The sequence below is a fragment of the Oryza brachyantha genome, chromosome 5 (genome assembly GCF_000231095.2).
Source record: "Oryza brachyantha chromosome 5, ObraRS2, whole genome shotgun sequence".
Lineage (NCBI taxonomy): Eukaryota > Viridiplantae > Streptophyta > Magnoliopsida > Poales > Poaceae > Oryza > Oryza brachyantha.
In genome coordinates, this window is record NC_023167.2 from 6,784,751 (window position 1) to 6,810,083 (window position 25,333).

Consider the following 25,333-nt stretch of genomic DNA (forward strand, 5'->3'; position numbering starts at 1 on the left):
TATAGAAGGGAGCCAGTTATCCCGAAAAGCGGATCGATGCGTGTTGTTCCATACATCATATTGTAGATCCATCCATACAATTTAATCTATGCGCTGGACAAAGATATTACTTCACTACAATGTCCTAAATCAGTATAAACTCCTGCATGTCACTATGTTTTCCACAGTCTATAGCACCTATAAGTTTTATTATAGATCCGTAGAACCGACGCAAATTAAACTATAAACATTTTGTCCCCCACTGGATTGAAAATCAAAACCTTCGGATTTCCTTATGACACTCTCATGGCTAAAGAGATTAAACTAGGAGCAAACATCTTACCCACCAGCACCCGAGCTAGAACAACTAGATCGGAGTCCTCATCATCCAAGATCATTGCATTGGCTATTGCATCGTCTTTGTCTCTTCCAAACGGTCACCTAAGGCAAAACCTCTTGTACCATCTCGTTCGTTTGGACTAGCCCTTTCTGAGGGCAATAGGTTCTCTAGAAGCTTCCCAAGCTGTAGTACCTTAGCAAGGTGTCTGTCCCCATCGCCATTGGCAGCCCAATCTCATCCTTCATCATCTTCGCCGACACTTCCATCCAGCCCTGACCTAGTAAGTCAAGGGTGGGTAGCGATGCTAGAAACACCCGTTTATCACTCCGAGCTCACTTGATATGGGGCGTGGCTCAATGTCGTGGGAAGAGACAAGAAAATGTCTAGTGGATAAGATGAGAAGGATTAGGAAAATCTGATTGAAAATGGACTCCAAGTCTAAGATATGTCCAGTTTTGCCATCGGTTACCGGCGGAGGAAGAGACGAGTGTCGCCACATTCGACTGCAACACTAAATTAAAAAAGATAATATTTTATCTGTTCCATATTATAAGACTTTTTGCTTTTACATAGATTCTTATGTGTGCTAATGAATTTAGACATATATATAAAACAGATACATTGATACGCGATGAATTCAGTCACTTACAGAAAGTTTTATAATATGAAACAGAGATACTAATTGGGAAGCTGTTGATCTTCCAACGGTTAACGGCGTCGACCATTATGCTTGATTGTAGAAAAGACGAACAAGACGCATAGTGTGTGCAGTTCCCTCCAAAGTAAAACTCGTTTGTTATTCGGTATCTGTAGATGGATAAACGGACAAACCAATACAGGACTTCTAGCGATGACACCTTAAGTAATAATAGTAAAATACCTCAATATGTCTCAGAACATGTAAGTTCTAACATTCAAATTCTAATCCAAAATATAATTTACAATAGTAAAATTCCTCAATATGTCCCAGAACATGTAAGTCCTAACATACAAATTCTAATCCAAAATATAATTTATATCCCTACATTATCTTTCAACCAATCACAATCTTTCACCCCTACTAAAGTTTCTCACTTACATTTTCTTCTTAACCAATTATAATATACTTCATTTAATTACAACAACTTTCTTTATCCATATTTCAATATGTAACATCATTCATATTTGTCATATATTTGACCGTTTATCTTATTCACATAAAAATAAATAATAATTACTCCCTTCATTTCGTAATGCAAGTGTTTTTAGTATTGTCCAGATTTATAAGGATGTTAATGAGTCTAGGCACATATAAAAATTATATACATTTATTAATTAATAAATTTAGGCCAGGCTATAAAGACTACAATATGAAATGGATGTAGTACCTCTTTTTAAAAATAGTTTGAGTGATCAAATGCGTATAAAAACTATTGACATCGAATATATTTAGTGGCTGTTTGGATACAGAGACTTTTTTTAAGTCTCTTGTCATATCGAATGTTTGGACGTTAATTAGGAGTATTAAATATAGACTGATAACAAAGCTAATTGCATAAATAAAGGCTAATTTATTAGACAAATTTTTTAAACCTAATTAAGCCACGATTAGCAAATGTTTAATGTAGCATCACATTCACTAATCATAGACTAATTAGGCTAAATAGATTCGTCTCACGAAATAGTCCAGAGTATGAGGTGAGTTTTATTAATAGTCTATATTTAATACTTTTAATTAGTGTCTAAACTGACTGGGATAAGAAAGAAAGAAAAGTCACGAGAAAAAAAAAAACAGTCCCGTAGATTGCTCGCCTGTCCAAAAACAAAGCAGTATACATGGCTCAGCACGCCTATGCATGTCACTGGCCCCGAAACAAGGAGATGAGACAATCAGACGAACTAACTATACATGCCATCACTTAAATCTGATCTGCTCATCTGCAGCTCTGCACTGGAACAGAGCCAGCAGAGAGAAAACAGAGCAGGTGCAGCAGTTCAGGCAGCATGGAGAAGAAGAAGAAGGCGGCCGCATCCAACTACCTCTGCTTCGCGAGCTTCACCGCATGTATCCCCTCCGCTAAGCAGCCGTCCGGCGGTGAAGGCAAGAACCGCCTCAGCTTCTCCTTCCCGGACAGCCTCGCCGGCGGCGGCAAGGACCGGCGTCGTCAGCAGCAAACGGAGGAGCAGAACTCCGAGAGCATCATCGACCCGGCTGCCTCGGTCATCACGCGGAGGGACGGGACGCACTGCGCCGTCATCGTCGGCACCATCTTCGGCCGCCGCGGCGGCCGCGTCACCTTCTGCGTGCAGCGCGACGCCGCCGTGCCGCCGCCCTTCCTCTTCGAGCTCCCCGTCCTGATGCAGTCCCTTGCCGCCGAGATGGGCTCCGGCCTCCTCCGCATAGCGCTCGAGTGCCACCGCCCCAGCAGCGCAGGCGGCAAGGCCGTCGTCGGTGGCGGTGCAGCTGACGTCGACGCCGCGGCTGCGGCTGCGGGCGGCGGCTCGCGGAGCGTCTGGAAGGCGTCCTGCAACGGGCGGGACGTGGGGTACGCCGCGCGGCGGCGGCCCACCGACTACGACCGCCACGTGCTGGAGAGCATGAGGACGACGACGACCGGCGTCGGGGTGCTATCGCCATCGGGGTTCAGCGAGGGTGCGCAGGGGGACGCCGGCGGCGAGGATGTGCTGTACATGAGGGCGACGTACGAGAGAATCGTGGGCTCGAAGGACGCCGTGTCGTACCACCTCATCAGTCCTCCCGGCGCCGCCGGCGGCAGCCCGCCGCAGGAGCTCAGTGTCTTCTTGCTTCGGACCCGAGGTGATTGACATCAGACGTCGACAACACAATTTACACGTCACGTTTTAAATGTGGTGATCACGTTTTAAATGTAGTTAAATATATATAAAAAATAAACGACGTCAAATATTTAGAGACGGAGACGGAGATACTACTTCGTGTAAGTGTAAGTACTTAGTAGTACAACGTGGTTGTTACCCGTTGGGCCGTAGTACGTGTGAATGTTGGTTGTGCATATGTACAAGTATATCATGTGTTCAGGCCTATAAACTAGATCATGTACAAGTATATCACAGTATATGCACAGGAAGAAAAAATAGTGCTATTATTTTCTATAGAAAACTAAGATCATGTGTGCTTGACCCTGACTTGCAATTAAAGAACTGCAGAAACAACTTGTGTGGTATTCGACTTTTGGGTGGGGCGTGCGGTACCACTGTCAAGGAAAACTTCGAGGCTAGCGAGCTTCTGGAGCTTACCCTTGTTCGAGGCTTGATTTGGCCTCGGCTTAGAGCTCCAACGAGCCAAATTTGAGCTTGTGTCGAAGCTCGTGAGCTTTATCAAGCCAATCTCAAGCTACAAACAAAAGCTTTATTGCTTTATGATTTTTATTATTTATTTAATAAACTAGTTGATAAAATATGTTATTTTTATGTTTCCTACGTGATGAATTAGCGTGTATTGGCATCATATATTTACCATATTCCTTTTACCACTCTATTAATATAATTAACCATAAGTAAGTTAATTACTTTTGTCAAAAATTATCAGTAAAATATGTTATATCACTTACAAACTGACCTCAGTAATTGAGCTCAAGCTTGATGGAGCTTTAGTCAAGTTTGCTTAAAAACTTAAAGTTTATATAGGCTCAACCCAAACCTTAGAAGGCAGGCTCACTCGAGCTCAGCTCGTCAACAGCCATAACATATAGGCCATAGTGAGCTCAATGAAAGAAGATGCAATAATAATAGTGTTTAACAACATAATATTCATGTATTTCAGATATGGGCGCCAGATACACAAAGACATGGAGTGTGGTAAATTATTAAACATCGTATCTAAAAGTGGCAAATCCTTAAATATTCCACTGAATTTATCAACCAGTCGAAAAAACTTAGGGCATGCTTGATTGGTGAATATAATTTGCTTAAGCTTGTAATAATATTTTAGCTACCTCGTGTTAGATTTGACTACAAAATTGAAACTATATTATATTATAACTGGTAGTAGGACATAAGCTTCCCACATTTTCTTGTGTCCTTGATATGCGAGATCATTGTGATGATGAAAATAACATTGCCGAAGTGTGACATAAACCAAACTGCTAACTTACTTAAATTTGACTAAATTAAATTTTGACAAGTTGGATCAAGCTGTGACTGTCAACAAAACATCCACTTAATTACTAGCATAATATAAAAACATCCACTTAATTTCACTAATATCCATGCGCTTCCGTGCTGCACAAACACTTGATCACTTTCCATGTTGAAGGCAATACGGTTTTGCTTAATACTTAGCTGCATGAATCTTGTTCAACCGTGCATATTGCTGATATAGGTGCACAAACGGAAAGCATATGCCTTGTGTGATCTGCATACAGGGAAATCAAGAGACTTTCTGGTGAAGATTTAAAATTTCCTTATTTTCCTTAGAACAAACTTAGATGAGTTCTTAATCAAGACTTTGTGGAGACAAATAGTAATATGGACGATCAAGTTTAGATGATCATCTTAATAGTACTATGGATCTAAATAGTACTATGGATGATCAAATTTAGATAAGCTACTAGAAATATTCGTAACCAAGACTTCATGGAGACAAAATAGAAAAGAAGTCGTACTAGGCCTGAAGCAAGGCGTGGTGGAACATAAAAACTATTCCTGCCATAAGATAACTTACCTCCCTCGTTTTTCACGCGCACGCTTTCCAAACTGCTAAACGGTATATTTTTTACAAAAAGTTTCTATAGAAAAGTTATTTTAAAAAATCATATTAATCTATTTTATTTTTTTTTAATAATTAATAATTAATTAACCATGTATTAATATATTACTATATTTTTCATACTAGGAAAGTTAACTTACCCTCTGTAAAACCAACACGGCCTATGACTTATACACTGTCGAGGATATAGCTGGAGGTAATAAAAGGGAAGGTGTGCTAGATCCTAACAGTCATGGTGGACGTACAAGTTAAGCAGATGGGAAAATGACATTAGAGCGGAGACAATTACCAATATGCCCCTAAAATTTTAGGGGATCCCTTTAACGCTATTCAGATTTGGTTGATCCCATACATACCTGATACTAGGGATGAAAAACGGATCGGATACGGACAGAAACTAGCTCTACTATATTCGTTTTCACATTTTTTTCGAAATCGGAATCCAAACCGTAAACTCCGGATATAAAAACGGAATCGAATATTGTCGAATACAGATACGGAGCGGATACGAAATGAAACGAATACAGTAACGAATAATTACCAAAGTATAAAAACCCCTCACGACAAGAGAAGGGACGCGTGGCATGCCCCCTGCGGGCTGCTTCTCTCGGTCTCTCCCTCTCTGCCCCTCACGGATGGCACGGACTCGCCCTCTCCTCTCTGCCCCTCATGGGTCAAGGCGACATCCTCTGTTACTCTGTACAGCACAGCAGCACGCATGTTGGGCTATTGGGCTTCTAGGGTTAACCCATATTAGGTCTTAATAAATTTTGGCCTAGCATATGTGCTGCGGATATCCGAAAATATTCCCGGATAGTTTCCGACCGTTTCCACTATCCGCAGGATAAAAGAGCTACCGTATCCGATAAAAAAATATCCGAATCCGAATCCGAAAAAATCCATACCGATGCTATCCGAATTCGAAAACAGTTTCGAAACTCGGAAATATCCGTACCACTTTCATCCCTACCTGATACCTATGAGTTTTTACTTAAACTCCTTCCGTACTTATTTCATTAGTTGATTTGACCGTTGGTTCATATAAAAGTGATCATGTTCCTCTTGGCTATTCCTAAAAGTTACGAATGTTTTACGTATGAATTTTTTGGATTGGGAAAAACAATAAGAGATATATTATCGAATATTTTTTATGAATTTAAAATAGTGAGACATAATTTTATTGAAGTTTTAAAATGAAAATTCAGACTCTGCATAAAATTTGAAAAGTACTTTTTGAACGGATATGTAGTGAAGATTTATGTTAAAACATAAACGGACGAAATTGTTTTCATAATTTGAAAAATATATTTGAAATTTCAAGTAAATTTCAATCAATTTGATGAATTTCTTATAACATCTTCCCCAAAATTTAAATCCAAATAACAAACAATTAGTTCTGAATTTTCTATTGAAACTAATCTTTGGATTTCATCACAATGTCTAAAATTTTCAAAAATTTAAATCTGGCATTAAATGATTCATATTTTTATTTATAGGCTACTCTTTTGACATGGAGATTTATGGAGCATGTAGAATATAAGTAAAAAAGAGAAGAAATATAGTTTTTTTAAATAATGGTCAACTAACATAATTGGCACAGAGATGATCATGATGAAAACTCAGTGGGTATATAAAGGATAAGCTAAAATTTAAGGGTGCAGAAGGGATTGTGAAAATTCTCAGGGGTATGTAGAGTATTTCTTCTATTTATTTTATTGTGACTTAGTTTTATCACTAAAGGTATTTTAATCATGACTTACAATTTTTTATAGCTGTGTTAATTCCTTTAGTAAGATAAATGATGAAATGTTAAATTCAAAAATTCATGGTGACGCGTATTTAAAAACAGAAGGTGTGTCATATACATTCAGTGTAAAGTATTCCCTCCGTCCCTAAATATTTAATGTCATTGATTTTTTTATACACGTTTAACCATTAGTCTTATTCAAAAAATTTACATAATTATTAATTATTTTTATCATTTCATTAATTATTAAATATACTTATATATATATATATAGCTTTACATGCATATTATAAAAAAAATTAAATAAGATGAATGGTCAAACATGTATAAAAAAAGTCAACGGCATTAAACATTTAGGGACGGAGGTAGTAGAAAGTATTAAAAGGTATTTGATTTGCTTCAGCGTCCTAATTCAAATTCCACAGTTTGTTATGGTTCCCCATGATGCATATTAGAGCCTACCTTTGCTTTGCCACTCTGTGTATGCGCTGTGCTCTCGCTTTCTTCTTCTCTGGTAGATCCACTCGAAGGCAATGAGAGGAACAAGCGATAGAGGTGAGGCAATGGAGAAAGAAATTATGTGCGTTTCAAATAGGTATAACCAGTCATATCAAATACTAAAATTCAGGCAAATAATTATTGATAAACCGGTACAGTTATGAAGTTATAATGGTGCAATTCAGAATCATACATTAATATAGAAATATAGTGCATAACTACATATATACACACACACACACATATATCGGTAGGATGCACACGCAACGCTATGAAACGAAGATGATGCATGCGGCATTAGTTTCTTAAAAAAAAGTTTACATATACAAATTTCAATTCAAAATATCCTAGCCTCTGTATTTCGGTACCGGTATTTCCGCTAGCTGGTAATTTGAATCTTGATCCGAACGAGCGATGCATGTGATCAGTAAACACTATAGAACATATTGACTCAAGACAACAAAAATAAACAGCCAATGCTCTAAAATGTAATAGTAGTTGACCTTGTAGTTTGGAGCCAAACCTGTGCTTAGGATTAACTAATCTATTACGAAGGAATCAAGGTGGCTGTGTCCAGTCTGTCATCCCTGCCCACTAGAACAAGAGATTACATCATTGGTGCCCTCTGGCAACTGGTAAGCATAAACAATCACCTAGCTAGGTGACACATATACAACTCAGAATTAGGACACTGATTGATATCCTATCAAAAATGAAACACCAACCTACTAAATGATTCCAGGACCCTTTATTCTGGTGAAGCAAGCATGATTCAGTATGCAACAACTTTTATGACACCGAAGCAGTGTGGGCTGCACAGTTTATTAACAAAAACCAAAAATACTCAAAACTAGACGGCAATTCAGCTATAGTTTGAATTGTATAATCTGAGATATATTGCAGCTATAGTTTGCTCTGTATGATCAGAACGGAAAAGGAATGAATCCTAATACACACATCTAACTTTTGATTAGGAAACACTGAATAAACTGCAACTGCAGCCATGCACTCTGGGATGGGATGCTCACGCAACTGAAAAAGAAGAAAAGAAGTGTAGCAATTGCCTCCACACCATTTAAGATCACTATGCTCGGAGTCTACCATCGAGTATCACACCTGGCTCTCTACAATATGACGCTGAAAGCTCAATTACATATTAAGTAGAGCAGCATGCCCGCTTTGTATTTCCTGCAGTGTTGTCGATGCTGATAGTTTTACCCTGGGAAGGCAGTGGAGCAGACGCAGCGGCTGCTTCTTTGGCGGCCAGCGCTTTCCTGTTTACAATGCCATAGACCTCGGTGATGATAGTCTGAAATGCTTCCTCCACGTTCACGGCCTCCATGGCTGACGTCTCCAGGAAGAACAGCCCCTCCTTCTCAGCCAATGCCTTGCCTTCGTCCTCAGAGACGGCCCTCAGATGGGTCAGATCAGACTTGTTGCCGACCATCATGATGACGATGCTCGAGTCGGCATGGTCGCGGAGCTCACGAAGCCACCTGTGGACATTGTCGAAGCTCTGCCTCTTCGTGATGTCGTAAACAAGGAGAGCGCCAACAGCGCCCCGGTAGTAAGCACTCGTGATGGCACGATATCTCTCCTGCCCTGCTGTGTCCCAGATCTGGGCCTTTATTGTCTTGCCCTCCATCTGCTAGCAAAATGGTAATTACGATCAGTATCCAGAGAATAGCTGGACCAATCAATACATGCTCATACAGCCAGGTAAACTTCGGACGCAGTACTTGGCATAGGAACCAGAATTTCAGAATTCTGTCATGAATGCTAAATGCACAATGCACAGGGAGTTATCTGTCCTGTTCAACCACAAAAGAGGCTTTTTAATAGAACAATAAAATATTGATTGCAACGTCATCATGTAAAAGTTATTTGTGAGATCGAGGAACTAGTGTGAGAGAAGCGGAAAGGCAAAGAAGCTGGCATGGATGAGAACAATGGAAATCTTAAGATGACAGTCTTGTTCCACCTAACACCCCAGGACAGACAGGATGGCACGTACATACCAGAGGAAGTAGCTGGCCTATCAGCCTATCAATCAGCCCATCATCCAACCAATAATGTGAGTCCAGATTTCTTTTTTATACGAAAAATCAGGCAAATCTAGCATGCGCAAAAATTCCCGTGTGAATCTAGCATGAACAAAATTTTACTACTAACATACGGCACGGATGATGTTACAGTAAAAAATAACTGAACAGCAACCATTCTTCCGACAGTAACTTACGGAACGAGTAGTTGGCAAGACAACGAAATGAATTAAACAATAAAATGCATTTGCTACGAGTTAAATGTGAACAGATAATTCATCAAAATGAGACGCATGCGGACGATCCAAGTAAAAGAAAAGCCGTTACGCGAGCAGCTCTCAATCTCATTGGGGGACATTGCTGGATCACCCGCCTTGTAACCACCAAGATCAGAGCACCTCGATCTGGTCAGGGATCGGATCAACACGGCGAACAGGGGAGAGACCAGGCAAACAAAACAAACGAGCGCGCGCACAGGAACAGCTGCGGATTCAAAGGATAAGGGAAATGCAAGCGGGGGGCGTCGGTGACCTGCAGGGATTTGGTGGCGAACTCGACGCCGATGGTGGACTTGGAGTCGAGCGAGAAGTGGTTGCGGGTGAAGCGGGAGAGGATGTTGGACTTGCCGACGCCGCTGTCGCCGATCAGCACCATCTTGAAGAGGTAGGAGTACTCGTGATCCACCCGGCCGCCCATCTCGCCCCTTCTCTCCGGGGCAAAGATCTCCCCTCCCTTCTCCTCCTCCTCCTCCTCCTCCGCGCGGTAGAGTGGCCGAGAAGAAGCCTAGGAAAGGGAATGGGGGGAAGGAAGAGAGGAGAGGAAGGAGAGAAAAGTAGTAGTAGTAGTGGTGGGCAGGAGTGGCCGGCCTGGTGGGTGGGGGTGGCTGCGCTAGTGGGAGAGCACTCGCTCAACTAACCGGGGAAAGGGAAATCCAGTGCGACCAGCTTTTCATCTTCTGGTTGCTCCCTGCTCCCGTATTTATATTTTCTTGAGAGTTAATAGATGCATGTCATTATAAATATGACAGTTTAAAAAAATATCATTATAATTCACTTAATTATAAATATGTCATTATAATTTCTTGAAACATATCATTTTATACGCCTTAAAGAGCTATATTAGGCCCACATGCATACTAATGTAATTCTATATTGACCAAAATGTCCATACTGCTAAGTGCTGGATTAAAGTGGGTGGTAGCAGGTGGCCGGTGCGGATGTGCGGGCGGCGCGGGCGGCTCGGCGACGTCGGAGTTGACAGCGGCGGACGAGCGGCGCGCCGACGGCTGCAGCCAAGCGGAGGCGACAGCAGCGAGGGGCGGACCCCACCCGGAGGGTCGTCAGCCGGCGCAATCGATGGCGACGGACAGGCGGTGCACTGACCGCGGTGGCGGGTGGACGACGCAGTCGACAGCAGTGAGCAGGCGGCGCGCTGACGGTGAAGGCGACGGAGGCGGGTGGCCGGTGCGCTGACGTCGATGGCGGGGTTGGGGGCGGTCGAGAGGGGGTGCGGGGACGACGTAAGGAGGAAGAATGGGACGGCAAAGGAGGGAAGCAGAGGACGGCGAGGACGATGTCACCAGTGCAGGAGGTGGAGAAGACGGCGCGGGCGAGGTCGGAGGTCGGGGGGCGCGGCGGAGAGGAGCCGGAGCAGTTCGCCAGTGGCGGAGCGGTGGGGTTGAGTGAGTGGAAGAAGAGATTAAGCAGGGGCATTTTAGGAAATACAGAAATACATCAGTATGCATGTGGGCCCAATAGCTCTCATGGCATATAAAATGGCATGTTTGTGAATGAAGAATAATCAATGGCATATTTATGATTATGTGAATTGTAATGACATATTTATGATTAGGTGAATTGTAATGATATTTTTCTAAACTGTCATATTTGAAATGACATGAACTAATTAACCCTTTTATATTTGGAATGTTTATGAAAAACAGCTCGACTGAAAATCGATCACTCACCTTAGATCCATGGTCCACTTCTCCTAAGGCTATAATCCATCTGGTTGTAACTCTTTTGTTTAAACTTGTAAATTTTTCATAAAATTTCAAATATTTATTGTACAGACCATAAAAACAGCAATTTAAACTACTTTTCAACTCACAAGAACCTGTGGCGTATTATTTGAGCGCCCGGTTGTCCACTCATCCCAATCCCCTTATCTCAAGTTCTCAACCAGTCTTCCCCTGTTGTACCAAATTTGCCTTCACATTTTCTCAAAGTTAGTAGCCATTTGGATGATGTAATAAGGTCACATTTGGCACTAGTATAGTTAACGTAATTATTCATTATAAAAAAAAGATTAATTTGATTTTTAAAGCAAGTTTTTAATAGAAAAATTTTGTAAAAAACACACCGATTAATAGTTCGGAAAGAGTGCGCGCGAAAAAAAGAGAAAATCTAGCTTATTTACCATGGTAAACGAACGTGGTCTAAGTCATATACTATGAGTGTTCTGAATATGAGATACCGTATAAACATATATCTTGCCGCAAGTATAACATGCCTAATTTATAGAAAAAGATATTAGTATTGAGATAAGAAAATATATGTAGTCTGATTCTAGCATGATTGTATCTGGCTATTTCGCTGAAAAATGTAACAATGAAAAACCAAATTACACCAACACAAAATAAACGGTCGAGATTGGTTGCCTGTCTTTCCCATACCAATGCGTCCACCTCCACCGGCCGCTCTCGCCCCGCCCGCCCATCCAAGCCTCCTCCGACTCCGACGCCCAAACCAAAGCCCGGCACGACGATCACCGCCGCCACCACCCGTGGACTCTGTCTCCGAGCGGATCGCACACAATAATCAGCCAACAGGCATAGGCGGCAGGGCAGGGGCGTATTTGAGGGAGCGCCGCTGGCTGGATCGGCGGCGGCGAGAGGGGCGCGGGCTTCGCGTCGCCTCGGCCGCGAGGAGGCGAGCGAGGCAGGGCACGTCCAGTGGCGGCGCTTGCGCTGCACGGCAGCGGCCGTGTGGGATTGGGCGCTTGCCTTTTCAAGCCTGCCTGCTCGGCTGCTTTGCTTGCCTCTGTGAAATTTTGCACTTGCCTTTCAGTTTCGTCTTTTTTTTTTTTGCCTTTCTTTTCTCTCTAGCATATTTCTGTATGTTCTTAGAAAGATACACATATTTTCGTAGTTGGTTTGTTTTATATTATAAAATATTTTTAGCTTTAACCATCTTTATTAGCATACATATGAAGATCTTATAATGTGAGACAAAGTTAATATCTACGTTATAATGTTTTTTAAGTGAATTAGGGTCATGTTTGAGATAGCTTATGGCAAATGCAGTTTTTTTTTTAACAAAATCTTCCTCTGGTATAAAAGTTCTATGAAACTGAGCACGCTGCTATACGACCTCATTAATTGTTTTTTTAAAAAATTAAACATAAGAGAAATGACTTATCAATTATTTCTGTTTAAAAAATTTACATGCTTGTTCTAACTATCTAAAATCAAAGGCTAAAAAGACAAATTACAATGGAAACCTCAAAATCACTTCAAATTTAAGTTCTAAAATCCAACTTTTAACTTGTAAATGAACTAAAATCCAAATATAAAAAGCACCCCTTTTTCATATTATCACTGACTGACTTTTCATTAGCCTCTTTTTTCTTAAGATATCTTTGTAACACGTATTTGGTTTGACTAAGATATTGACCGAATGAAAGTTTGTGATACGTGTTTCACTCACGCACATCTATTCTACGGTGCACCAAAAGAAAAAAATTTATGACGCACATCTTCAAAAGGATTTCTATTGAGCCCACCTTTAGTATATCCATGTTTAATAGCATGGTGGACGGTACATATATGATTATAAAGTTTTTTTTGTTGAATATGACTACGATAGATAAAATTGTACAATAAACATAAACTTATTTCAATTAATTGATTTTCATTGTCAAATGTTAGCATTTATTAACACATGTATATTTAATATATGACTTTGAATCAAAGAAAAGTGCAACTAGACCTATTTTAGAAAAAATAATTTAACTAACATGAAATTAAATGATGTATGTAAATATTATGATATCATAGTATTAGCACGAGTATATTGCTAGTTTAGTAAAAAGCTAATTGTGAAGTTGTCTCTTTGAAATCTATATTAGCGTGGATCTCAAAAGCCCCCTCCCCAAAAGGCCCATTCAAAAACTTGACATCATTCCCATGACTTAACTCTAATTCAAATTCAAATTCTCAGTTCAAACTTCTCAACCTCCAAATCAAATTCTTGAAATTTTAAACTCATCCAATGTTTTGGTCCGAATTTCCCCTTTCGCGGCTTAACCCATCACAGCTGCCCCCGACCCTGTCCTCTGTTTATTTCTTTTATTTCTTTCTCTATCTCCCACGCGGCCTGCTCGCGTCTCCGGCCCATTAGCCTGCTCGCCGACGCACCAGCTCATGCTATTGCCGCCGGCAACACAGAACCCACGCGGTAGGGCAACCGTACGTCGCCTGTAGGCTGGGCTAGCCTGTCAGCCATCGTGGCAGTGACACCTCACCGCTCCTCTCCCCTGCATCCACAACACCACACATTCCACGTCTCTCCCCCACCTCGCCGTTGTGGTCAAATGCGCATGTGCGCTCTCCATCTCAACCTCGGCCTTGCCCGGACGGCTCACCCCTACGTTAAAACAGAAAAAAGGAAAGGAATTAAAGAAAAAGGGAGTACTTTGTTAAGTCAAGATAACAATTAAGTTTGAGTACAAATATTAAATAAAAGGATTAAATTGCTAAGAATATTATTCTCACATTCGTAGTTCGCAGTGTGAGAATATATTAAGAGGTTTTTTTAGTGAAATTTTCAGAGCATTATAAATAATTAAACATAGTTACGGAGTAGAAATGAAATGAGAATGCGTCTTTCTTTCCTTTTTCGAGGCCATGGGCCCTCCCTCAAGCTGCCACCCTTTCTCAGCCGGCAGCCTACTCTTCTCTATCTACGTTTTTTTTTCCATAGTTGGGTCTGTCCGTACCGGAGTCATACTCTTTTTTTTTTAACCATGGTATAAAAGGAGACCTGGAGTCTTATTTTCCCAACCCTAGCCCGCAGTTGCCCCCTCCCTATGCCTATTTATCGTGTTGCATGTGCCAATGCCGACCATCAAACCTATGCTACCGTCTGTCCTAGCCAATCACCGCCTGTCATGCCAACTGTCTCTATAGCTGAGCCACAACCGTGGTTTTGCTATGCGCCACCATCGTCAATTGTTTCGTCGCCGTCGACATGAACTATTTTTCTGACAAGGTCATGATCTGCTATCAATGTTGCACCTCGTTATGTTTCCATCTAGTTGTTTCTATGTTGCTGCAACCGCACTCGTGGTCATAGTTGTGATGCCAAGCCCTGTTTGCCGCAACAGCTTTGCAGATGCCATGTCATGTCGCTTGTTTGGCCATGGGTTTAGCCGGACTCTTTCATGCCCCAAAGCTCCCTTCCTCATACGACCTAAATCGCTGGATAAATCACGTCGAATAAAATTACTTAATTTTATTTCAGCTAACCCTAAATAAACTTTCCTATTATTGAAACATTTTCCCTAGGAATTAAAGGGGAAATTAAAGAACATCGAGAGTAACTTTAATTAATTAAAGATATGTATATTGAACTAAAGAAATCTTCTTTCCCTTCTTTTTCTTTTTCTCTTTTTCCTTCCATGGACACCGACCGAATTAATTTGCCCCCTTCTGTGTGCCGGCATGCCTATTCCTCTAGCTCTCCACTAGGCTGGGCTCTGTTGGCCTTCTTCCCCCTCCGTACCCCGATAGGTGTGCCCGACCTATCAAGGCCTTCTCCTACCTTCGACAGCTGAAATTGGAGAGGAATAACTTTTCTTGCCGCCTCGCCAAGTGCCTAATTCCCCACGTTCATTGCCCACGAGCCCACCTATGACCGTTCTTATTCGATGTTTCATGGTAGCACGTCGGCGCAGGTAACGACGTGTTCTGGAGCTGTCTTGTGGGTACAGTGGTACACCTTTAATCAGAGTAAAACTATTAGAATAGTCATGCTCACAGTTATTAGCATCATTTTCAATAATATTGACCTTTTGAAACTGGTTTAGTTTACATGTTGAGTTAGGTCTGGCATAACACGGTGTAACGTTGGACCGTCTTAGAAATTACTATTTACTTACCTTCTACAATTTTGTTAGTCTTTATCTATTACTTTATGTTGTTTTATGCAAAATAACCTCAGCCTCACTTGGAACAACCTGCACTCATATCCCCTTTTGGGTGTGACTTGCTAAGTATTGTCGGTACTACTAAATTTTCCCCTAGAGATAGAGTATTTTTTGGATGGAGGCAACTCACAGGAATATGTTTTTGGGGCACGTCCACGAGGCACCACGTCTCAAACACTATATTTAGTCGACATCCCCCACATTAGGCTTTTTAGGTTTTCCTTAGATTAATTATACCATCGTAGTGTCGTCGATAAATTGGTTTATAAAACCCAAACTCCGAGTTTCTGGTTAATTATTGATCTTCTATTGAGTTGCTTGTGATATTCGATTCGCATGTAGGAATTAGCCTTACGACGATGTCAATCAGGTTTCAGCTTGGTTGATAACCAAAGAAACATGGTGCAGCTATTGCCGGTTTTGGATCGTGTTGATCGAAAGCCAAATTGCATATGTCAAGTTTCCACCAAATCAGTAATTACCATCACCATCACCTGATTCAGGCACCCCGTTGCCATCGAGAAGACTCACTTAACTGTAGAATTTTATAAATCTAACTCAGCTTCTAGACATCACGTGTACTCCACCCAAGTATCAGTATTTGAAGTAATATTGTATTTCTAGTTTTACTGTTCACAGATGAAACTCTCAAATCTCAGCCTGTGGGCTGTCAGGTAAGTTTGGTTGGAATGTGCCCGGATGGCATCGTGCTGTGGAGGTGAAAACTGAGTGGGCTGGACCGGAGTGCACCATAAGATCCCGTGCTGATTGGTGAGTCCAATAAAAACATAGGGGGAATAAGTTCGCTTGACATCCCTTAAGTTGATACCAAGTCCGATTTTTGTCCTTCGACCGAAAAACTAGATATAACAGGGCCCCTAACTTACAGAACTAGTGCAAACAAGGTCCCTTAGCAGTATTGTCCCTAGTTCCAGTTGACGTGGCACCGATGTGGCTCCTTTGACTAGGTTTTCATCTCACGTAGCATTGACGTGGCACTTACATGGCAGTTTGATCCATGAAAAAAAAATTAAACCCATGGGGCCATATGTAATTTACATCGGAAAATAATAAAAAACTTATTTCACAGTTTACAAGTTAAGATAATCCGCATGGAGTAAAATGAAAATATATTTAACACCTTTTACATCCATGGATACCTATATGATTTTAAAAAGCGCACTGCAAATAGATAACAATGTTGAAGTAGGGCAATTGGTTAGCGGTGGTTTCATTAGACAACAAATCTGTGGTTCGAGCCTGTCTGCCACTTTTTCTTTTTTACACTTCTCCGTTGATCAACCTTAGTGGCTCAACCTCCCAAGCTACGTGAAACGACATCCCGCCTCCTTCCTGGACGACAATCCAAGGGAACATAAAGTCTCCTTCCTGGATGACGATCCAAGTAGAGTTCCTCGACGGGGACGGCGAGAAGTCGGCTCTTGACGCCGTCCTCACTTCTTCCTTGATCAACCTTAGCGGCTCAACCTGCCAAGCCTAACATTAGCAATGCCGACATCGTGTTCCTTATTGGCGCGAGATCTCAGCTGCACAGTGTTGCGGTGCAGGGCTTCTGACTACTTCTGCTGGAGTTCCTCGAGGGCGGCCGGTGGTGAGCGATCCATCGACACCCGGGATGACGACCAATGCAGGTTGCAGCGACACATGAGCCCTGAAACGACGTCCCGCCTCCTTCCTAGACGACAATCCAAGGGAACATAAAGTCTCCTCCCTGGACGCGATCCAAGCAGAGTTCCTCGATGGGGCCGGTGAGAAGTCGGCTCTCGGCGCCATCCTCGACGTCTTCCATGGTCGGCGCCGCTGCCGGTGCCACCGCCTACACCCAGCCCGTCGGCCGTCATTGCCTGCACTACGGGGCAGCCTGTGCCCCAACCCGCACCACGCCGCCTCTTGTGCCATAGCCCGTCGGCCTGCGCCGCCCGAAACAGAGGAACACCATTGACATCGGTGTTCCCGTCCAGCCACCGTACACACTCTTGCGGCTGATCCGGTGATGGGCTATCGAACCAGATCACTGGATCGATGGCGTGGATCGCCGGATCGGGGCGGGCAGCGGCGATAGCGACAAGAACTGCCCTCGAGCTCGATGGAGTTCATGATGATGCCCTTGGTCTCCAAGCAGCGGCGCCCATGGTACTCAAACCAGTCGTAGTTCTTCACTGTGTTGTCCACGAGGCACACCAGCATGTGAGATGGCGGCACCGACGACAGCCCGGGAACATCCACCAATCCCTCCATGCCCTCTCCCAGACCGGCGACCTCAACTACCCTACCAAGGGCTGAGGTCTGTGTCGACGCCGGCTTTTTGGAAGAAAATAAGACAAGAAGAGGGAGGCTGACACGTGCACTCCACATACCATTTTAAAAACTATTTTTGCTGACTATGATATCACATCAGTGAAACCAGGAATACATACTACCATAGGATTAAAATTACATGGTTTTGTATAGTTTACGGATGAAGATTTCTGGTATTTGGGTTTTGGGATGTCTTGTAGACTCGGTGTAAAGTTGAGGGATGGTAGGTAAACTTATTCCAACATAGGACCTTCCATGTTGTGTTGAGCTACTGTGAGAATTAAGGCCCAACACCAAACATGGCAAAGGCCTTGTGTGTGTGTGTTTTGGAACAAAGCCAACAAATTGCTTGTGATATGTTAAGACGAGGGAAAATGATGAGGACACAACTAGCTCGGATATAACCATGACTACGTTATGTATTAATCAACCAAAGGTGCATATGTTCTATATTAGATTTACTTGTTATATATTTGAAGAAACGTTGCTACACATTGAGTTTTGTGTGTTTTCGTTCACAAAGTACTTGCTTGGGCGAAAGAAAAGAGACCAAGTGTAAGGAATGCATGGATGATTGAAGAAGTTGATTGGGGCTAAACCAAGACCTTCTCCAAGTCCACTTCCATCTCACCACGTCACTTTTGGTCCATAGAAGATAAGAGATAAAGTTCTATACGTTTTGGATTCGGATTCGGGCCTGCTGACAGCAACAACTTCAAACGGACCTAGCCACTGATCTAGAAGGCATTTTCAAGCCCATGAGTACTTGTTGGAAAGCTTATGGAGTCTACTTTTAGATGGTTTTGGTCCCACGTCACAATTCCTACCGAGTTGTCGGGAATCTGCAAAACAATCCATGTATCTCATCCAGTCCGAAACAAATTTGGGTTTTAGGCCTTGTAATTGTGTCGTGGGCTTAGCCCAAGGGGGTGTGCGCCCTAGGGAAACCCTAGGACGTCCCTAATCCTATTTATTCAGTAGCCGTATTTGTTCAGAGTCAGGTTTCGCTTAGATTATTTCTGTCAAGTACAGTTTCGCCGCTAGATCGGTTTGTAAGACCCCAACTCCTGAGTTTAATCATTCCTCTACGGTTTTGGTTGCTTTCTTTCCTGTTCTTGTTTGTGTTCTTCGATTCGCAAACAGGTATTAGCCTTCTCGGCTAGGCCATCTGTGTTCCGGCATGGTGGTAACCAGAGGAGACGTGGTGCTGCGATTGCGGGGCTCACGAAGCCAGATTGACGTGTGTCATGACTCCGCCCAAATCGATTGTTTATCAGAACCTTTCGAAAGATCGGGAACCCTAGTACACATCAGAAAATATATGTACGTGAGTTTCAAGCTAAGTCGAAATAGGGGGGAGACAAAAAAAAACATCTAGGACATTGCGCTTACATAAGCATTATACATGCGTAATTCTCCCTAAACATTTTATTCCACACCATTGCCAGATTTGTTCCATGACCTCAACAGAATCTGCTCAAAGCTCTTATGTTGGTTTTGGAATACTCTCTTGTTCCTTTCGCGTTAGACTTCACAGGATACCAAAATTAGTAGCATCGACTTCACTTCTTTTTATCTTTGCTTGTCAGTCTGCTTTGAGCTCTTGTTCCACCATACTAGCAGCGAGTCTATCAAGCCCTGATAAATTCACAGTAGATAAAAATCATCTTTTAATTGGAATAATAAAATATATTAAAACAATAGACTCAAACCCTAAAATATGTCCACAAAAAAATCAACTGTGGCTTGGAGTTTTTTTTTAAAAAAATTATCCATGCTCTAAAACAACTTCTCCTTTTATACTAGAATTTTCAAAGCATAGTAACTAATTTTAATGCAACAAAATTATTCACCTCTCTTGGGCTGAAAGTTGGCACAACCATCCTGTTCCTTCTCCCTAGCCGACCTAGCTCAGTCTACTTTCCTCCCCTTTCCCTCCCTCCCCCTCTCCTTGTTGGGCCTCCAGCCATTTACATTAATGGAGACGGTGAAGGTGTCCCCAACCATTTCCCCTCTCCAGCACCCTTCCATCTCGTGGATCCTATGAAATGGAACCATGTCATCCCCTTCTTTCATCTCATAGCTCTAGCTCGAGATCCTGACCTCTCCGGCTCTCCCATTACCTACCCACATTGCCTCCTTTTCCCATTACCATGTTGATGTCCCTATCTTCGGCTAGGCCTCCATCATCATCATCAAGCTAAAGGTCATTGACCATCCCAAGCACTTCATCTGTTGTTTTCTACAGTTCGCACGACCGCAACAACTCGTCATCTTCGTGAACCCACCAAGCCTAGCCTTCTTGTCTCCTTATCGTGCAAAGCCCATGTGAATTATCTTCCTCTTTGTTGACTCGTCAAGCTCTTTTAGTTGTCCTCCCTGCTGATTGCCTCTATCACGTCCTTGTCATCATGATTCTTTTAGTAAGCTTTTCACTTCCTGCTCATCCTTCCAGTGGCCTGCTTGTCAACAATTCCTTTTGGTTGATACGCAGGGTCCGCATTAGTAGACCAATGGACCATCTCGTCGAACCTAGTTCACTGAGGCCTTGTAGTTGTCATGCGCAGCCCGTATGTCTGTAGCTCAAAGCCCTCCTCTCCCTCTCTAGAGGCAAACATTAGAATTATGATTTTATAGCTGAAAATTAATTTAGAAATTTTCAATTAAACTACCATTAAACTTTTGATGGTCGTATCTCGGCCGTTTGAACTCCCAACTGACACATTAAAGTCTCTAATTTATGTTAAAATATAAATAATCTAGTTGTATGCTTTTTATGTAATGTTGTTTTTTTTTTGTGTTTAGCCTTGCTTTGTTCATCTTGTATAGTCTTCACCAAATCGGAGAAGATCTAGTTCATCATGGACGATTCAAGAACCCTTTTCCTTTGAGCAGGGCAAGACATACCCTATTCCTTGAGCATATTGAATTATGTTGTTTTACTCCTATATGCATTGCCTTATAAAATTATATAATGTTCATTGTTTAATTTAGTTATTAATCATATGATCCTTGCTTTGTGGACACTGATATTTTTTATCCATACATTGTAAACCCTAGTAAAGTTGTAAAATAACTAGTTTAAACCTCTGCGTGATGGACTTATTGGTTGCTGTTGTTCTTATTCATGCTTAGATCCAACATAGAATAACTCTTTTTTAATTAGACTATGGCAATAACAAAAATGTAGTTTAGATAGTCGAGTCATGCTTAGTATAGCCGGGACATAATAGATCCTTATTCAAAATCCTTAAAACCTGTTTTTAGTACGATACAAGGTGCATGGTTTTGTTAGAAACACCTTGGCAAATATATGGACCTGTCTTCAAACCTCTGCGGTGAAGCATATCGGTACAACCAAGAGGGCCATGTCTTCTCCTGGGGATCCAAGAATAGTTAAATTGTCCTGGACCAACTACTTGCAAAACCTTGGCGGGTCCTTTTGTTTTGATGTGATATGTCTGGTAATTGTTGTCACCATCTTGACTTTTCAGATACTTCGGTATCACGATGCATGGCTGACATGAAGTTAAGTATTGTGTCTCTAGGCAAAGTGTACATCTGATATTAGAGTTAAAAACTACTTGAATAGTCGCTCCCTCGGTAATGGGCAAACCTAGCAATGTACCTAACTTACTATCTCTCTCTAGTGACATGGATGGATGAAATTCTTACTGCCCTAATTAGGCGATTAAGATGGGGCATGTGGTTAACCTGAGGTTAAGTTTAAGGGCAGTAATAAGTGGTTTAGCACAACCATGATAATATTGCTTAGAAATATTACTGAATTTATAATTATGCTTTGAAATATTAAGATGTTGCAACTCTGGATTTATGTAATAATAAGCCCTATTATACTAACTCCTTGCTTCCCCTTGTATTAGAATTTATTTTTGGTGTGTTTGCTGAGTACTGATAGTAGTAGTCAGTCTTACTTAATTTACCCCTACTCGGAAGGAAGTTTTTGGAAGAAGTCCTAGTTGGAGCCTCGGCTTATACCTGAGTTGACTGTCTTTGATGTTGGAGCTATGGGTCCGCTAGTCCGCTGCTATTTATTTTCTTTTGTCATAACTTATATGCCTTTGTAATAATTATAAATATTATCGATGTAATAAAAATGTGCATGATTATCATTTTTTATGGTGTACCTCGACCTTTCTTAGGTCTAGGATTAATACACTAGCGTTCGGGATAATGATATTTTTCCAAGTGTGACGGAGTCCTGCACCTCATAATCCTCTACTGCCTAGCCATAATGCATTGGTTGCACAATTGGTCTCCCGATAAGATCAGAACACCATAGGTTTGTTGAAAATTGGGTTAATTAGATTTATACCATTATAAATATTCATGTTTTGAAAAATAGTTACTATTTATCTAATGTCGACGATAACATACAAATTTTCAAAAATTAGAGCAATACCACTACTTACCCCATTGACCTATATCTAAAAATTTTTAGTCCTAAATACCCTTGTCTTCTTCCTTGCAATTTCCTTCTTCCACTTCTTCTTTCCCTCTCACCTCCGCCATCCCGGATGGTTCCACCTTTTCTCATGGGGATAGTGGTCACCTCTTTGTTGGTCGTGGCAGTGCAAACAAAAAGCCCTAAGCTTGTCGCCGCTGTTGGCCTGGGCTTCCACAACCTCATTGACTTGTGGTCGACAATGACAAGGCCGAGCTCATGACGATGTGCTATTGCTCCTCCTTCGATGCCACTGCCACTATTCTCTTAGGATCTGACACGCATGATGGCCACAAACCAAGATTTATCTCAACAGCGAGAAAGCAACCAACCAAATTAGCTTGCTTGAGCAAACACTTGAAGGAAGCATCATCTTGATGCCATGAGCACCCATCAACAATACCACAACTTCTCCAACAACAAACTGCATCTCACATTCGATTCATGGCAAACTCATCAAAGAAATCAAAATCCATCCAATAATTTCCCAATGCAAACATCATAATGGACTATAAAAATGAAAAAAAGAAACTTGGAGTCGGAAGATTGTGCAAAACACGTACTCTTGGAATCGAATATATTGTTGGAGAGGAAGACCTGAAGTCGCACGACTCCTTACAAGCCTAGCTCCTTGCTCGGCTGTGCCCTCCCCTCCTCCTTGGGTTCTCACAGCCTCCATTGAAGACATTGTGGCATTGTGTTCCACAGTTTGACATGCATGCGACAAGGAAATAGAAAGAGAAAGCCAATGGCGGTTTGTATCGATGGCCATATGGGTCACCCTGGCCCGGCACAAGCACGATTGGGCCCATGTCGGAATATGTCAAGCCGACACGGTTCGACCTACATGGCAGGCTAGGCAAGGCCTGCCCATGGGCTGCACCAACGGCCCAGGAACAACCTAGTAGGACTTAGGTCATGTAGGGACAACCCGAAGGCACGATGGTCCATCGTGTTTCTCTACTAATTAGGTCTATTTCCCCCTTAACTCTTTGGGCCGTGTCTTGTATGGCTAGAAAAGTTTATTTTTTTCTCCCTCTTTCTTTGGGTTGTTTCTTATATGGCTTGAATAAGTCTATTTTTCATACCTCTTCTCTTTAGACTAAGCCTTATATGGCTAATTAAGTGTATTTTGGGTCTCTAAACTTTTTTCCCAAGTCATTGGATTGGGCCATGCTAGGCCAGTCCATCGTGCCAAGGCATTGACCCAGGCACGGTCTAACTGTTGGGCTAAACCGACATGAACATGACAGCAGGCATGCCTTGCCGTGCCTAGGGCGGTCCAAATAGTTGTGCAATAGGCCAGACCATCTGGCCATCTATAGTGGTTTGGCATTCACTTTGCCGCCAACCGCTACTCTTCAGTCATGCTGCAGTCGTTGCCTGCTCTAACACCGAAGTTGCGTCATCTACTCACCTGCAGCTCCACCATCAGACTGCCTCATCTAGTCGGCAGTAAGTCGTGGAAGAGAGAGAGAGGAATGTGAAGAGAGGGGAAGAAAAAAGGGGATGGACAATTTGGCAAATGTCATTATAGTGTATCAATTTGGCAATTTTTTTGCATGAGTACAATTAACACTAGAAAATTATGTTTTTTGGACAATTTGGTAAAAAAAAACTTTTTAGTGTATCAAATGGATAAGTAGTGTTACATCTCAAATATGTGCTAAATTATAATGACATAGTTACAAATAAGTGAATAGTAATAGTATAGTTCAAAATTGTAAAAATTATAATAGAATGAGTCCAATTAAGGGGGTGTTTGGGACAAGGGGCTAAACATTAGCCCCTTGTCCCATCGAAAGTTTGAACAGTTATTATAAATAGTAAACGTAGACTATTAATAAAACCCACCCATAATCTTAGACTAATTCGCGAGACGAATCTATTGAGCCTAATTAATCCAAGATTAGCCTGTGTGATGCTACAGTAAACATGCTCTAGTTATGGATTAATTAGGCTTAAAAAATTCGTCTCGTGGATTACCACTCGTTTATGAAATTAGTTTTTTTATTAATCTATGTTTAATACTTCAAATTAGTGTCCAAACATCCGATGTGACATGGGGCTAAAAAGTTTAGCCCCATCTAAGTAACTCCTAAACTTAAGTTGTTGTGAGTTTGAGGGTTCCTAAAACGCAATTTACAAAATTAAGGCATGTTAACGCCAGATTTTGGCAAGTAGTCGTTATGGGTTGAAACATGGTTGAAAACCGAATCGGATGAGGAGGCTCGAATCGGTTGGGGATAGGAAGCTGGACGTAGAAAATATTGCAGCCGATAGAATCTAAATCGGACAAGGATGGGAGTCTGATTGGATCTGGAGCTTGGAGATAGGTTCGGCATTTAACCGTGTGTCCGTGTAGTTTAATTGGGTTTTATTCCGGAGTTTGTTTAGGATTCTGATATTTAATTAGAGTGCGGACAATGTAAAGTTAGTTAGTAGCGGACTCTTATCCGGTTAGGTTAGTTATTTCCCAGGGCTATAAAGATAAGTCCCGGGGTCCTTGTAAATTATCTCCAGATCAATCTAACTTGGCGCATCGCCTCAACTCTTCGACTTGCTTGAGCATTCGGCGCGGAGCTTGTCAGGTTCGCAATATAAGTTCTAGTTCGTCAAAACCCGTCGATCAATTAAGATAGAACTGTCTCGGTCAAGTCCAATCTTCTGCTTGGTTGATCGGCAGGCTGAGCTCTGCTACTACTTTGATCTGCTTTAAGTTTGGAGTGGTATTAGTGCTCGTTCAAGTTTCTGCGAGTTCTTCTTCTTAATTTGGTAACGTTGTTCCAGTTGGTCTAGTTCTGTCCCGGTTCAGTCCGATCAATCTGGTTTACTGCATCAATGTTGTCGGATTGGGTCGAGAGTTCGTAGAGACTTATCGCTAGAGTTTTAGCCAGCATTATCTTGAGTAATTCACTGATTAGTAGGTTAAACTCATTGATCTTAATGTTTCTATGGTTATATCATGCGAAACTGTGTACTGTCTCGGTTAAGTCTGATCTAGGTATGT

At 41.9% G+C, this 25,333-nt stretch overlaps 2 protein-coding genes across 2 annotated transcripts; one reads left to right on the forward strand and one right to left on the reverse strand.

The window, feature by feature from the left end:
- Window positions 1-2,302: 2,302 nt before the first annotated feature.
- On the forward strand, window positions 2,303-3,124 carry LOC107304176 (protein MIZU-KUSSEI 1-like). The gene has a single exon (XM_040523928.1). It carries the CDS (start codon window positions 2,303-2,305, stop codon window positions 3,122-3,124), a length of 822 nt encoding a protein of 273 aa, XP_040379862.1.
- A 5,022-nt stretch (window positions 3,125-8,146) lies between these two features.
- Window positions 8,147-10,254, reverse strand: LOC102715480 (ras-related protein RGP2). Its single transcript, XM_006654138.3, has 2 exons — window positions 9,864-10,254; window positions 8,147-8,935 (listed from the first exon to the last, which is right to left on the reverse strand). Exons 1-2 carry the CDS (start codon window positions 10,026-10,028, stop codon window positions 8,447-8,449), a joined length of 654 nt encoding a protein of 217 aa, XP_006654201.1. The 5' UTR covers window positions 10,029-10,254; the 3' UTR covers window positions 8,147-8,446.
- Between the last annotated feature and the right edge of the window lie 15,079 nt (window positions 10,255-25,333).

Bases quoted from the DNA above. Each gene is read 5' to 3' on its own strand.
- LOC107304176 (XM_040523928.1), top strand. From the start codon at position 2,303: ATGGAGAAGAAGAAGAAGGCGGCCGCATCCAACTACCTCTGCTTCGCG.
- LOC102715480 (XM_006654138.3), bottom strand. From the start codon at position 10,028: ATGGGCGGCCGGGTGGATCACGAGTACTCCTACCTCTTCAAGATGGTG. The intron at 8,936-9,863 runs GTCACCGACGCC...TTTTGCTAGCAG, and splicing joins TCGCCACCAAATCCCTGCAG to ATGGAGGGCAAGACAATAAA.